Source organism: Scomber japonicus, chromosome 2, assembly GCF_027409825.1.
Source record: "Scomber japonicus isolate fScoJap1 chromosome 2, fScoJap1.pri, whole genome shotgun sequence".
Lineage (NCBI taxonomy): Eukaryota > Metazoa > Chordata > Actinopteri > Scombriformes > Scombridae > Scomber > Scomber japonicus.
This window is the reverse complement of record NC_070579.1, coordinates 1,110,664-1,126,882: the sequence shown is the minus strand read 5'-3', so window position 1 is coordinate 1,126,882 and position 16,219 is coordinate 1,110,664. Positions and strand designations below refer to the sequence as shown.

Below are 16,219 nucleotides of genomic sequence, written 5' to 3'. Positions count from 1 at the left end.
TATGCTTGAACATGGTGTTCGTTATGGACAATCCGTGACGAGCACAGAAGTCCAATAACAGAACACCGCTCGGGTTCAGATCAGGGGGGCCGTTCCTCCCAATCACACCCTTCCAGGTCTCACTGTCGCTACCAACATGGGCGTTGAAGTCCCCCAGCAGAACGAGGGAATCCCCAGGGGGAGTGTTTTCCAGCACCCCCTCCAAGGAGTCCAAAAAGGCTGGATACTCTGAACTGCTGTTTGGACCATAGGCACAAACAACAGTCAGGATCCGTCCCCCCACCCGAAGGCGGAGGGAGGCCACCCTCTCGTCTACCGGGGTAAACTCCAACATACAGGCACCAAGCCGGGGGGCAATAAGTATTGCCACCCCGGCCCGGCGCCTGACACCAGTGGCAACTCCAGAGTGGACGAGAGTCCAACCCCTCTCGAGGATACTGGTTCCAGAGCCCTTGCTGTGCGTGAGGTGAGGCCGACTATATCTTGGCGGAACTTCTCAACCTCACGCACCAGCTCAGGCTCCTTCCCCACCAGAGAGGTGACGTTCCACGTCCCTAGAGCTAGCTTCTGCAGCCGAGGATCGGACCGCCAAGGTCCCCGCCTTCGGCCGCTGCCCAGCTCGCACTGCACCCGACCCCTTTGGCCCCTCTCACTGGTGGTGTGTCTGTGGGAGCGGGGTCCCATGTCCCTTCTTCGGGCTGTGTATATATTACTTTTTACTTTTGTACTTACATACATTTACTTTTTGACAAAAGAGCAAAACTTTCCTTTTTTGTGTGCTAAGGACTTTTTTGGTTTTGTTGAGTTATCAAATGAGGTAAAAATTCATTTTAACTTTTGTACTTAAATACATTGAATACATTTAACTGATCTGAACTCTCTGAGTTGAATCAGTACTTCTACTTTAGTACAAAATGAGAAGACTTTTGCCACCTCTGATATTACAACACATCGACTCAGAAGGTACAGAAAGTATGTTTGGTATAAGAACTCTTCATGTAAACTAGAAACTGGGGAAAACACTAAATATTACTTTATAAACATAATCATAAAAACTGACCTGAGAGTTTCCAGTCCACAGTGTGGACTCTCCAGTCCTGCAGAAAGCTGCTTCACTCCTGAATCCTGCAGGTTGTTGTGACTCAGGTCCAGATCTCTTAGACTAGAGGACTGGGAGCTGAGAACTGAGGACAGAGCTGCACAGCTTCTCTCTGAGAGGTTACAGTCACTCAACCTGGAAACATAAAGAAAATAGATAGATAGATATCTATGTATCGATAGAGAACTATTGTAAATATGACTTGAGCAAAGATTAATCTGGATAGTTCTGTGTGCACCTACAGAGCTTTGTTGGAGGCTTTGACCACTGGCAGCAGCCTAAGAAGAGCCTTCTCTGAAGCAGAGTATTTCTTCAGGTCAAACACGTCCAGATCTTTTTCTGATGACAGTAAGATGAAGACCAGAGCTGACCACTGAGCAGGAGACAGTTCATCTGTGGAGAGACTTCCTGATGTCAGGGACTGTTGGATCTCCTCCACTAGAGAACGATCATTCAGTTCATTCAGACAGTGGAACAGATTGATGCTTCTCTCTGCAGAAACATTCTCACTGATCTTTTTCTTGATGTACTCGACTGTTTCCTGATTGGTCTGTGAGATACTTCCTGTTGGTGTCAGCACGCCTCGTAAGAGATTCTGATTGGTCTGCAGTGAAAGACCCAGGAGGAAGCGGAGGAACAAGTCCAGGTGTCCATTTGGACTCTTTAAGGCCTCGTCCACAGCACTCTGGTAGAAACGTGGTGATTTGTCTTTAAAGACTTTAGACCACCAGGATGTTGTTTGTCCTTCTTCCAGCAGATTGACTCCAGACTTGAATGTCAGATGGACATGAAGAGCAGCCAGAAACTCCTGAAGGCTCAGATGAACGAAGCAGAACACCTTGTCCTGGTACAGCCCTCTCTCCTCTTTAAAGACCTGTGTGAACACTCCTGAGCATACTGAGGCTGCTCTGATATCGATGCCACACTCTGTCAGGTCTGATTCATAGAAGATCAGGTTGCCTTTCTGCAGCTGCTCAAAAGCCAGTTTTCCCAGAGACTCAATCATCTTCCTGCTCTCTGGACTCCAGTGTGGATCTGTCTCAGCTCCTCCATCATACTTGATGTTCTTCAGTTTGGCCTGAACCACCAGGAAGTGGATGTACATCTCAGTCAGGGTCTTGGGCAGCTCTCCTCCCTTTCTGCTTTTCAACATATCCTCCAGAACTGTAGCAGTGATCCAGCAGAAGACTGGCATGTGGCACATGATGTGGAGGCTTCGTGATGTCTTGATGTGGGAGATGATGGTGCTGGCCTGCTCCTCATCTCTGAATCTCTTCCTGAAGTACTCCTCCTTCTGTGGGTCAGTGAACCCTCTGACCTCTGTCACCATGCCGACACACTCAGGAGGGATCTGATTGGCTGCTGCAGGTCGTGTGGTTATCCAGAGGCGAGCAGAGGGAAGCAGTTTCCCCCTGATGAGGTTTGTCAGCAGCACATCCACTGAGGTGGACTCTGTAACATCAGTCAGGATCTCAGTGTTGTGGAAGTCCAGAGGAAGTCGACACTCATCCAGACCGTCAAAGATGAACACAACCTGGAACTCTTCAAACCTGCAGATTCCTGCTTCTTTGGTTTCAGTAAAGAAGTGATGAACAAGTTCCACCAAGCTGTACTTTTTCTCTTTCACCACATTCAGCTGTCTGAAAGTGAATGGAAATGTGAAGTCTATGTCCTGGTTGGCTTTGTCTTCAGCCCAGTCCAGAGTGAACTTCTGTGTTAAGACTGTTTTCCCAATGCCAGCCACTCCCTTTGTCATCACTGTTCTGATTGGTTCATCTCTTCCAGGTGAGGCTTTAAAGATGTCTTCTTGTCTGATTGTTGTTTCTGGTCTGTCTGGTTTCCTGGATGCTGTTTCAATCTGTCTGATCTCATGTTCATCAATGACCTCTGCAGTCCCTCCCTCTGTGATGTAGAGCGGTGTGTAGATCTGATTCAGAAGGGTTGGGTTTCCTGCTTTAGCGATCCCCTCAAACAGACACTGGAACTTCTTCTCCAGGTTAGACTTGAGTTTACGTCGACACTTTGCAGCACGAGCTCCTGAATGAACAAACAACAAATGAAATCAGTGAGTGGATCCAACAGAAAGTCTAGAAATCTCAACATGTAAGTGTGTCTGTGTAGTTTTTCCTCCTCCATCAGTTTTATTCAGCTCATCAGTGGAGGACAAACAGCCTCTGATCTGATGCAGATGTGTGCAGCATATTTACAGCAGAGTTTGAAATATAAACCTCTCCCATGTTGCCTCCATTTCCTCTCCATCATGTTAAATCTGTTAAAATCCTCTTACTGCTCTGCAGACGCTCAGCCAGCTCCTCCTGCTTCATTCTCCTCAGGAAGTGCACTGTGATCTTCAGAAATGCCTCTCTGCTGCTCCTCCTCTGCTCTTCCTCCTCACCGTCCAACACCTCCTCATCCTCACTCTGACTCTCTAAGCATTCTGGGTCATCTGGACTCAGACCCCTCTGGACTCTCTTCAGCTCGTTCTTCACAAAAGTGACGATGTTCTCCTCCAGCAGCTGGAACAGAAAGATAAAGTGAACATTTCATTTAAACTGGTAGAACACAACATGTGATTCATGTGTCAGTCTGAAGGCCTGCTGGTCTAAACAGAGCAGCATGGACACTGTTAGGACCTGAATGCTACTTTACTATTTCATCTGTGGTTGATGGAGTTAATAGTAAAAGGTGTGTTTGTACATGTACACACCATAAATATGGAGTCCAGCTGTGTTTGATGCTGCTGTGCAGACTGATCACTGGGAACCTCTGAGCTCTGCTGCTGAACTCTGTGGAGAAAACATCACGTTTAAGGACATTTAATGACTCAAATCTGCACTCAGCTTATTAAAGATGTTCTGTCATGATGACTAAATGAACTCCTGTAAATGCTGCTCTGATTACTGGATGTTAAATTCTTACCTTCCATCAGCAGGTTGTCCATCTTTAAACTTAATAGGACGACCCATAGAGAAGTCACTCTTCATGGACACACAGCTGGGTTCAGGAGAGTCTGCTCTCTGCTGCTGCATCCTGATACTAATAAAACAGACAAAGGCATGAAGTTAAAACCAAAGAAATGAAGGATTAATCATCAGTTTAAATGTCAGAATTTTTTTTTTTTTTAAAGTATATTTTTTCGGGCTTTTTTGCCTTTAATGGACAGGACAGTGGAGACAGACAGGAAACAGGAGGCAGAGAGAGGGGGAATGACACGCAGGATAAGATCGCTTGACTTGGGATTCGAACCGGGATCGCCTGCAGCGAGGACTGTAGCCTCAACACATGGGGCGGGTGCTCAACCCGCTGAGCTATGCTCAACCCCTAAATGTCAGAATTAATAGAAATCTTTCAGAACAGAGTGACTGACGAGTTCATATTGCTGCAGTGATGAAAAGAGGATTTGTCATACTTGGACATAAAATGAGATAAAAGCTCATTAAACTGTTTGTTATAAATGCAGTTTTCTTTGGGAGGTCTGTAAATTATTAAAATTACCACCGGATCCTTAGAATGAACAATAAAACCAAGGTGTTCAGTAAACCAAAATAACTGATAGTGGACTTCTGGAGAAAGAGGAGTGTGGAACCTGCTCCCCTGCACATCAAAGGATCTCTCATGAAGAAGGCACAGCAGCACCCCTACTTTCTGACGACATTAAGGAAAGTTAACCTCTCTCAGGAGCTGCTGCTGTCCTTCTATAGATGTTCAGTGGAAAGCATCCTGGTGTGGTTTACAAACTGCACCAAGGCTGAGAGGAAAACACTAGAGAGAGCAATAAACACTGCACAGACCGTCACCAACACACACCTCCCCTCCCTTGAAGACATCTACAGGTCCCGCTGCTTACGACGGGCCACTAACATAGTAAAAGACTCCTCACGCTACGACGCTCTGGTAGGCGCTACAGGGGCCTTAAAACCTGCACTTCACGACTCCTGAGCAGCTTCTATCCTTCTGCCACCAAGGAGCTGAACAGCAATCTCCAGAAATATACTCTTTTAAATTATTAACTTTAAATAAGTACAATACAATGTGAAATACAGACTGCAGCATCTACACTGACTTGTTCATATGATGACTGTATATGATTATGTTTTTTATATATATTTTATATTTTTATACTTTCTGTTATGTTATGTTTATGTTGTTTATGTCGCACCACGGAGGGGTTGCACGAGAATTTGGTTGAAGCAGTAATGGTCATGACAATAAAGTATTCTGATTCAGTTTAAATGTCAGAATGAAACAAAATTGTTTCAGAACAGAGTGACTGATGAGTTCATATTGCTGCAGTGATGAAAAGAGGATGGCAGCGACTTGGTCATGAGTCAACAGAAGAAGAAGTAAGTGAGGATGTTCCACAGCAGTTCTATGGCTCGGTAACAATCTGTGTTAACCTCAATAACTAAAGATGGAAATATAAACATCACAGTTCACCTTCAGATGGATGAACACAGCATCAAGCAGCTTTTATTCTGTACAGACTCTGTTAGAGCAGCTACAAGGTGATCTAAACATCTTTTTAAAGACTGGCCCTGGTGCTTTATGTGTTTTCATAAATGTAAATGCTGCTCTGATTACTGGATGTTAAATTCTTACCTTCCATCAGCAGGTTGTCCATCTTTAAACTTAACGAGACCACCCTTAGACCGGTCACTCTTCATGGACACACAGCTAGGTTCAAGAGAGTCTGCTCTCTGCTGCTCCATCCTGATATGAATAAAGAAGTGAAAAAGCATGTAGTTAACACCAAGCAACTGCTACTCAGTGCCTCCACAGACACCCAACCAGGCCAGAAGGGATATATTATCCCTCCAGCGTTTTCTGGGTCTCCTCCCAGTTGGATGTGACTGGAACTCCTCTAAAGGGGGGAGTCCAGGAGGATCCTGACCAGGATCCCAAACCACCTCAGCTGGCTCCTTTCCATGTGAAGGAGCAGCAGCTCTACTCCTAGCTTCCCCGGATTTCTGAACTCCTGACCCTATCTCTAAGGCTGAGCACAGACACTCTCTGCTTGGATCCAACATCTCATTGTTTGGGTCACTACCCAAAGCTGGTGAGAAGAGGTGAGGGTTGGGACGTAGACTGACTGCTAAACTGAGAGCTGCACTTTCAGGCTCAGCTGCACCCATCCACCTGATGCAGCACCCATCCACCTTATGCTACACCCATCCACCTGATGCTGCACCCATCCACCTGTCAATCTCACGCTCCATCTTACCCTCACTGTGAAGAAGACCCCCAGATACTTAAACTCCTCCACTTGGGGCAGCACCTTCCCCCCTCCTCCAACCCTGAGGGAGCAGTCCACCTATTTCCAGCAGAGCACTATGACCTCATATTTGGAGGTGCTGACTCTCTTCCTGACCACTTCACTCAGCTGCAAACCATCCCAGAGCCTGTTGGAGGAATTCAACTGTAGAGTCCAACAGAACAACATCAACCGTAAACAGCAGAGAGGCGAATCTGAGGTCTCCAAACTGGACCCTCTCCTCTCCCCTGCTGCACCTTCAGACTCTGTCCATGAAGATCACAAACAGGATCAGAGACAAGGGACAGCCCTGATGGAGCCCAACACCCACTGAGACCAGGTCTGACTTACTGCAGAGAATGTGAACACAGCTCTCACAGCGGTTGAATAGGGACCCAATGGCTCACAGTGGAGGCCCTGGTACCCCAAACTCAAACTCCCACAACACCTACCATAAGGGGGGTGGGGGGGGCAACCATTTTTAAATCCTTACCTTCCATCTCCATCTTTAAACTTAACAAGACCACCCTTAGACCGGTCACTCTTCATGGACACACAGCTGGGTTCAGGAGAGTCTGCTCTCTGCTGCTGCATCCTGATATGAATAAAATAGAGACAAAAGCATCTAGTTAACACCAAAGAACTGCTGTCCAGCTTCACTGAGTCTCTGCTGCTCAGCTTCACTGAGTCTCTGCTGCCCAGCTTCACTGAGTCTCTGCTGCTCAGCTTCACAGAGTCTCTGCTGCCCAGCTTCACTGAGTCTCTGCTGCTCAGCTTCACTGAGTCTCTGCTGCTCAGCTTCACAGAGTCTCTGCTGCCCAGCTTCACTGAGTCTCTGCTGCTCAGCTTCACAGAGTCTCTGCTGCCCAGCTTCACTGAGTCTCTGCTGTCTCCACAGACACCCAGCCAGCTCCCAAAACATCAGCCCCCCCCTGCTGAGATCCTCGTGTCTCTTGGTTTCCTTTCTACATGGTTTTGTTGACACCTTGGTCTCCAAAGTTTCTGTCCTGAGCAGCTCTTCCAGCCTCCAGAGTGGTCCTGTCCATCTGTCCTGCCTTCTTTCTCCTCTGTGTCTTCTCCCTCCTGACCAGCCTGGAGGGACATTTGGGAGCTGTCCCTTGAGGGGCGACTGTCATGATTCCTGTTTAAGCTCTGTTTGTGTTGTCCTGTCTGTTTCTGTCCCTGCCTTCAGTTTCAAACCCACCTGCTCACCTGCTGCCACTGTGTAATTCCCTCATCAGCTCCTCACTACATATACTGCTCTCACTCATTTTCTTTCATTCTAGACACTAGATTGTGATGCTGTTCTTGTCTGTTCCTGTTCCTCTTGTTACCTGTTCCTGCTGGTTTCAACCTTATTTGAACTGCTTTCCCTTTATGGTCTGTAAGCCTGTCTGTTGGTTTCTGAGCATTAAAGCTGTTTCCATTTAACCTGTCTGTGGTGTTTGTGCCTGGTTCACCTGCTCCGCCCCACATGACACAGGAGGTTTATTCAGTCCAAACAGCCAACCAACCATTTTTACATTCTTACCTTCCATCAGCAGGTTGTCCATTTTTAAACTTAACAAGACCACCCTTAGACCGGTCACTCTTCATGGACACACAGCTGGGTTCAGGAGAGTCTGCTCTCTGCTGCTGCATCCTGATACAAAAAAACAACAAATCAAAGAGTTTAAAAAGATAAATTTTGAGCAGACTGTCAGCAGCTGAAGTTTTAGAAGCAGAATGAAAATCAGTAAGAAGACAGTGGATGAGAAACGTTCTCCTGTTCATCAAAATGTCATCTGATGAAAGATGCTGTCTCATCTTAGTTGATTAGTTGACTAATCAGTGGTTGAGCTCTTTGTTAACTCACAAAGTTAGTAGTTCATTCTGAGTTATTGTGACTTATTATTCAGTAGTTGAGTGTCAGATGTGACAGTGAGTGTGAATAATGATGGTGGAGTGATGTGAGTGGAGAACAGTGATGGACAGTTAGAGATCCTCATCTCACCTCTGAGCTTTGATCTGGCTGTCATGTTCCCCACACAGAGAGCTTTTAGAGGGAGGGACTCCCTCCTCTCTGTCCTCACACTGATCCATAGCAGAGAAACAGCTGCTGGGAGAGCTGCACTCACTCACTACAACATGGAAGATGTTCAGCTGCTCAGTTCACATCCAGTCACAGAGACTTTGGAGCTTCAGCTGTGGAGGAAACACAGAGAGAGAAGATGCTGCTGATTCTCCTTCATCAGTCCATCTGATGTGAGGCTGCTGTCACTTCATCATCACTTCACTGTCAAAGTCTACAAACATCAAATGTGCTTCTACTGACAGCTGGAGGAGGGACCACACCACCATCATCCATTACAAACAGCCAGGAGACAAACATCTGACAGGCTGCTGCTCAACATCAGCTAAACCAATCAGCTGATAGATTTTAGGAGACGGGAGGTGAAGACACACGAGTGTGTCTACATGAAAGGAGCTGAGGTGGAACAGGTGAACAGCTTCAGGTTCCTGCATCACTGACTCTCTACTGTTCTCTCTACTGTTCTCTGATGCTCTGAACATCAGCTGTTTCTATTATTTAGTCCACCCTCATTGATAGAAATGGACTAAATATGAGAAACAGCTCTCAGTAGAACAATATCATTCAACAGCAGCACAAAGTGCAGCCTCCAAAATGAGCAAGAAGCTGAATGAACACAAAGTGAACATTAAAGCTTGATGAAGGAGGATTTACTGCAGGACTGTTGGATCACACTGCAGCAGCTGGACCTCACAAACTGACTCTAACTGCTTTATTTCACTTCTCTCATTCTAATGACATGTGTTTGTGTCTCAGCTGCATTTCACTGTACAGTCCTGGATTGTGTGATGACAGTAAAGCTGAAGCAGCAGACTGACTTTATTCAGAGTTTCCTCAGAAGTGAAATGAGTCACATGACTCCCTCTCTCCTCCACCTTGTTACCATGCTGCTGCTCTCTGACTCTGTTCATTCTCTACTAATCTAATGACATCAGAGTAATGACATCTGTACCTGTGTAACACCACACTATTTCACTGGACAGGAATCTAATCCAACATCATTTCTCACCTGTCTTTTTCTCTCTGAACAATAAATGAAGTTAAAAAAAAAAAAAAACCTCCATTAACATGATGATACATTTAACATCTGCTCCCTGTATACTCTGTAGTATAGACTACTCCATAGTATACAGTATATAGACTACTATATAGTACACAACTGAGTATTTATAATATTATTATAGAAAGACCAAACTGACAAAATGGCGGACTGAGAGAAAAAGTCTGTCTGAGTCTGTTCTGGATCAAAGTTGATTCCCACTCAGTCCTGGACTAATCAGAGTCAGCTGTTAACTGAGCTGAGCTCCTCTCAACACTAACAGCAGCTTCACTTTCTGCTCTTTACACTTTTTACTGTCAAATAACTGAAAACTGTCACTTACCCGAGCTTCACACGGAGAAAATATCTGCGTCACAGTAAAAAGTCCAAAGGTTAAAGTATGAACCAGGAAATAAGCAGAGATAATAAAAACAGGTCCAGTCGAGATAAAAACACACTTCTGTCTGTGAGGATGTTGAATCTAAAAGCTACAACAGTTCAACTAGTTTCTAGATCCTGGAAATGAGTTCAGCAGGCTTCATGTTATTACTACTAACAGTACAGGAAGAAGTACTCTGATACTTTACTTTGTCTTCTTGAAGCTGAACATAAACTTGTCATAGACGAGCAAAGTCAGGTTGAAGAGTTACTGCAGCGTCTTCTATGAGAAAACTTATATTCATAGTAAAGAGGAAATATAACTAAATTTTTTTTTAATTATTTGTCTTTATTTAACCAGGTCGGACCCGTTGAGATACAATGAGCTCTTTTTCAAGGGAAGCCAAGACAGCAGCATAGGAAAGTTACACAATTAAGAACACACAGAAAACTCACACAACACAGAGACAATAAAATACATACAGAGAAAGCAACAGGGCTAAAACCTTAACCCCAGGATTTACACTAAAACAAGAACAGGTGTGATATGTGACCGCTCCAATGAGACAAGAACAGGTGTGATATGTGGTCGCTCCAATGAGACAAGAACAGGTGTGATATGTGGTCGCTCCAATGAGACAAGAACAGGTGTGATATGTGACCGCTCCAATGAGACAAGAACAGGTGTGATATGTGACCGCTCCATTAAAACAAGAACAGGTGTGATATGTGGTCGCTCCAATGAGACAAGAACAGGTGTGATATGTGGTCGCTCCAATGAGACAAGAACAGGTGTGATATGTGGTCGCTCCAATGAGACAAGAACAGGTGTGATATGTGACCGCTCCATTGAGACAAGAACAGGTGTGATATGTGACCGCTCGATTAAAACAAGAACAGGTGCGATATGTGGTCGCTCCATTGAGACAAGAACAGGTGCGATATGTGGTCGCTCCAATGAGACAAGAACAGGTGTGATATGTGGTCGCTCCAATGAGACAAGAACAGGTGTGATATGTGACCGCTCCATTAAAACAAGAACAGGTGCGATAAGTGGTCGCTCCAATGAGACAAGAACAGGTGCGATATGTGGTCGCTCCATTGAGACAAGAACAGGTGCGATATGTGGTCGCTCCAATGAGACAAGAACAGGTGCGATATGTGGTCGCTCCAATGAGACAAGAACAGGTGCGATATGTGGTCGCTCCATTGAGACAAGAACAGGTGCGATATGTGGTCGCTCCAATGAGACAAGAACAGGTGTGATATGTGGTCGCTCCAATGAGACAAGAACAGGTGTGATATGTGGTCGCTCCAATGGCTCTCACACGGAGGGTTGATGAGCTCCAAGCAGCAGGTGCAGCGTACTTAAAGCAGTGCTTGCCAAATTCAGAACCAACTTTGGGCACATTTAAGTAAAATTTGGGGTAGAGCTCAGTGGGTAGAGCTCAGTGGGTAGAGCTCAGTGGGTAGAGCACCCGCCCCATGTGTAGAGGCTACAGTCCTCCACACCGAGCGGTCCTATCCTGCATGTCATTCCCCCCTCTCTGCCTCCTGTCTGTCTCTACTAACCTGAATATTAAAGGCAAAAAAAGCCAGAAAAAATAAACTTTAATAAGTACCTACCCCCTACCTTCCTTCCTTCCTTCTTTCCTCCATCCTTCCTTCCTTTCCTTCCTCCATCCTTCCTTCCTTTCAATGAGTGTCCTATAAAGGGTTAAAGCACCGTGATACAAAAGGTCTCAGTAATCAAGTACAGGAAGGAAAGTGGCAGCAACCAACTTTTTACTGGTAGCAAAAGAAGAAGAAGATCTGTGACGGAAAAAGAAGAATCCCAGTTTCAGTCTTAATTTTTTTATCAGGTTTTCTACATGTGGTTTAAAAGAAAGCCGATCATCAATTAAAATGCCAAGGTATTTATAACAGGTCAGAAGTTCAGTCTCACACCCTGAGACACAGGTACTTCCCTGCCAATGGAAAATATCATACATTTAGTTTTGGCAATGTTTAAATATAACTTGTGAACAGATTTGAGGCTCATTTCTGGAATTTGTGGAGGAGTAAAATGTGACTGTGTCTTTCTAATCTAGTGCTATTATTATTCTAATGATCATAGTTTGATCAGATTATAGAAGGTGAATTATCCTCATGTGTACGTGTCACAGGTTTCTTAAATCTCGGGCACACAAGCACACAGACAGAGTCAGTCAAAGTTCAATAACACAGGCAGGCTTTGTTAAAACAGTCAAAAATGGGGGAGACAGAGGGGACACAGTCTTTAACGGGGATCCCAAAAAGCTGGCCAGACAGTCTATGGTGCCCCCTTTAACGGTCTGTACTCCACCTTAGTTCCAGGGGTTCTGTCCAAAAAGGAAGGTACAGTAAGGGGGAGTCGAGGGCGTGGCTATGGCCTTAGTGTGCTCTGTATAGTAGCAGCTGTTAGCGGGGCGCTTGATACACTGGCTGTGCTCAGGAAAGAGAAAACACAGAGTAAAGGCACCAATTCTACCCACACAGCAGGGCATCCAAATCTGAATTGTTTTACTCGCCTCTTTTACACAGGCGTGGCAATCCGCTCAGCCAGCGTGTCTTTGGCCGACCCTTTCAGCCTGGTGTCCTTTTCTCTCTGCTGTCTTTGTTCCCTTCTGCCAGTCCTCCTCAGTCCTGCTCTGAGTCCTCTTCTTGTCTGTGTGGGAAGGTAATTGCTACCTGGCTACAGGTGTGCCAATTTACTGCAGGGGCGGTCCTTCAGACACGGGGGACGGATCCTGACTGTTGTTTGTGCCTATGGTCCAAACAGCAGCTCAGAGTATCCACCCTTCTTGGACTCTTGGAGGGGGGGCTGGAGAGTTCTCCCTCTGGGGATTCCCTCGTTCTGCTGGGGGACTTCAACGCCCATGTTGGTAGCGACAGTGAGACCTGGAAGGGTGTGATTGAGAGGAACGGCCCGCCCGATCTGAACCCGAGCGGTGTTCTGTTATTGGATTTCTGTGCTCGTCACAGATTGTCCATAACAAACACCATGTTCAAGCATAAGGGGGGGGGGGGTCCATATGTGCACTTGGCACCAGGACACCCTAGGCCGCAGTTCCATGATTTACTTTGTAGTCGTGTCGTCGGACTTGCGGCCGCATGTCTTGGACACTCGGGTGAAGAGAGGGGCGGAGCTGTCAACTGATCACCACCTGGTGGTGAGTTGGCTCCGATGGTGGGGGAGGATGCCGGGCAGACCTGGCAGACCCAAATGTATTATGAGGGTCTGCTGGGAACGTCTGGCAGAGTCTCCTGTCAGAGAGAGTTTCAACTCCCACCTCCGGGAGAGCTTCGACCGTGTACCAGGGGAGGTGGGGGACATTGAGTCCGAGTGGGCCATGTTCCGTGCCTCCATTGTTAAGGCGGCTGACCGGAGCTGTGGCCGCAAGGTGGTCGGTGCCTGTCGGGGCAGCAATCCCCGAACCCGCTGGTGGACACCGGCGGTGAGGAATGCTGTCAAGCTGAAGAAGGAGTCCTATAGGTCCTTTTTGGCCTGTAGGACTCCGGAGGCAGCAGACAGCTACCGGCAGACCAAGCGGAGTGCAGCTAAGGCGGTCGCTGAGGCAAAAACCCGGACATGGGAGGAGTTCGACGAGGCCATGGAAAAAGACTTACGGACGACTTCGAAGAAGGGGGAAGCAGAGCACCGTCAACACTGTGTACGGTGGGGATGGTGCACTGCTGACCTCGACTCGGGACGTTGTGGATCGGTGGAAGGAATACTTCAAAGACCTTCTCAATCCCACCGACACACCTTCCGGTAAGGAAGCAGGGCCTGGGGACTCGGGTGTGGGCTCTCCTATCTCTGGGGTGGAGGTCGCCGAGGTGGTCTAAAAGCTCCTCGGTGGCAGGGCCCCGGGGATGGATGAGATCTGCCTGGAGTTCCTCAAGGCCCTGGATGTTGTGGGGCTTTCATGGTTGACACGACTCTGCAGCATCGCGTGGACATCGGGGGCAGTGCCTCTGGATTGGCAGACTGGGGTGGTGGTCCCTCCTTTTAAGAAGGGGGACCGGAGGGTCTGTTCCAATTACAGGGGAATCACACTCCTCAGCCTCCCTGGTAAGGTCTATTCGGGGGTGCTGGAAAGGAGGGTCCTTCGGATAGTCGAACCTCGGATTCAGGAGGAGCAGTGTGGTTTTCGTCCAGGCCGTGGACCAGCTCTACACCCTCTGCAGGATCCTTGAGGGTGCATGGGAGTTTGCCCAACCAGTCCACATGTGTTTTGTGGACTTGGAGAAGGCATTCGACCGTGTCCCTCGGAGAATCCTGTGGGGGGTTCTCTGGGAATACGGGGTACCGGACCCCCTGATAAGGGCCATCAGTTCCCTGTACGACCGGTGTCAGAGCTTGGTCCGCATTGCCGGTGCATTGCCCTTTGTCACCGATCCTGTTCATAATCTTTATGGACAGGATTTCTAGGCGCAGCCAGGGTGTGGAGGGGGTCCGGTTTGGTGACCTCAGGATTGGGTCACCGCTTTTTGCAGATGATGTGGTCCTGTTGGCTTCATCAGACCGTGACCTCCAACTCTCACTGGATCGGTTCGCAGCCGAGTGTGAAGCGGCCGGGATGAGAATCAGCACCTCCAAATCCGAGTCCATGGTCCTCAACCGGAAAAGGGTGGAGTGCACTCTCCAGGTCGGGGATGAGATCCTGCCCCAAGTGGAGGAGTTCAAGTACCTCGTGGTCTTGTTCACAGTGAGGGAAGGATGGAGCGTGAGACCGACAGGCGGATCGGTGCGGCGTCATTAGCATCCGTGTGGCTAATGTTAGCGTAGTTAATAATAGTTATAGTAATAATAATATGAATAGTTAATAACAGGACAGTTATCATGCTGGGTTCATTAATTCACTTTATTAAAGACTGATCTTTAGATGATCTCACAACACTGGAACAGTAGCGAACATCTTTTCATGTTTCGTTAAATGAAATGAAATCAGTTAAACATCTTACTGACATTATTCCACTTTTACATTCGGGGACAAAATGAAATAAAAGTTCTGCAGTTTCATTCTCAGGATGTCAGATATTCTTTTTCAGGGTATAAAATTCTCCACATTTATGGTTTAATATCTTTAAAATATGTCATTAATATGTAATATGTTGTAATGTACAAAAATAGTAGATGACAGTAGAGACTCGTCAGCTGTTCATCAGGCTGTTTAACGTTAGCTAGCGGAGGCGTCGCTCTTGTTGCTATGGTAACCTGTAATTGAAGGAAGTGTGTTTGGACCCTGCGGAGCTCCAGCAGGAAACAAGAGACTCCATTAAAGTTTGATTTATTTCTGAAGGTTCAACTTTAACCTCCTGCCTCCTCATATGGAGACGACATTAAACTTCACTCTGCTGAACTTTGACCTGCTGTCCTCGTTCATAAACACCTCTTTCTGCCACCTAGTGGTCAAAAAAGCACATTACACATTAATCAGTGTAGAAACCAGATGGCTTCTTGGCCAAATCAATCAGCTTATCCCAGATAAAAGTGGAGCAGAACAAAACCTGTTTAATAATGTTTATTTATGTTTAATAATGTTTATTTTATATGAATTTGACTCATTTTAGCAACAAGCTACGACACTGCTAATCAGGACGTTTGAGGACGTTGGGACTTTATCATCATTGGTGTAAATGTGAGGAAATAAATGGTTTTATACACTGATGAATTAATTGTGTTACAGTAAAATAATCATTGGATCCTGACAGTAACAACAGCAGAGTCAACTGAGACTAATCAATGAATCATGTAGAAGGAAAAATAACTGAGTGTTTGAGTCTGAGACAGATCTGCTTCACAGTGCAGAGTGTGTGATGTTTGATTTCAGCAGCTGATCTTCAGTCAGCAGAGTTTCTGTCTGAGAGACTCTCCCTCCTACAGAGGAACCAGAGAGACTCTCCCTCCTACAGAGGAACCAGAGAGACTCTGCCTCCTACAGAGGACACAGAGAGACTCTCCCTCCTACAGAGGACACAGAGAGACTCTCCCTCCTACAGAGGACACAGAGAGACTGAAGCACCAGGCCAGTAGACTCTAAACCCAGCACACAGAGGTTCAGTGAATGTGGTGTTGAAGGTGTGGAGGTGGATCAGTGTGTCAGAGGAGACTCTGTAGAAGGACAGAGTGCCAGCAGGACAGTCCACATACACTGCTACTCTGTTAGAGACAGAGGAGGAGGAGGAGGAGGAGGAGGAGGAGGAGATGGATGTTTCTCTGTCATTGTGCCAGACAGAGTAACCACCAGCAGAGCAGCTCAGACTCCAGGACTGATCATTCCATCCAAACTCACAGTCATAACTGAGTCCTTTCCTGCTGATTCTTCTGTAACTCACTGATATATAAACACTTCCTCT

At 46.6% G+C, this 16,219-nt stretch overlaps 1 protein-coding gene across 1 annotated transcript in view; it reads right to left on the bottom strand.

The window, feature by feature from the left end:
- The window catches only part of LOC128377823 (NACHT, LRR and PYD domains-containing protein 12-like), a 419,396-nt gene that overhangs the window by 70,039 nt on the left and 333,138 nt on the right, over positions 1-16,219 (bottom strand). Inside the window, exon 4 of the mRNA XM_053337597.1 lies at positions 1,061-1,234. Coding sequence (XP_053193572.1) covers positions 1,061-1,234 — 174 coding nt within the window. The remainder of the gene's footprint in view (positions 1-1,060; positions 1,235-16,219) is intronic.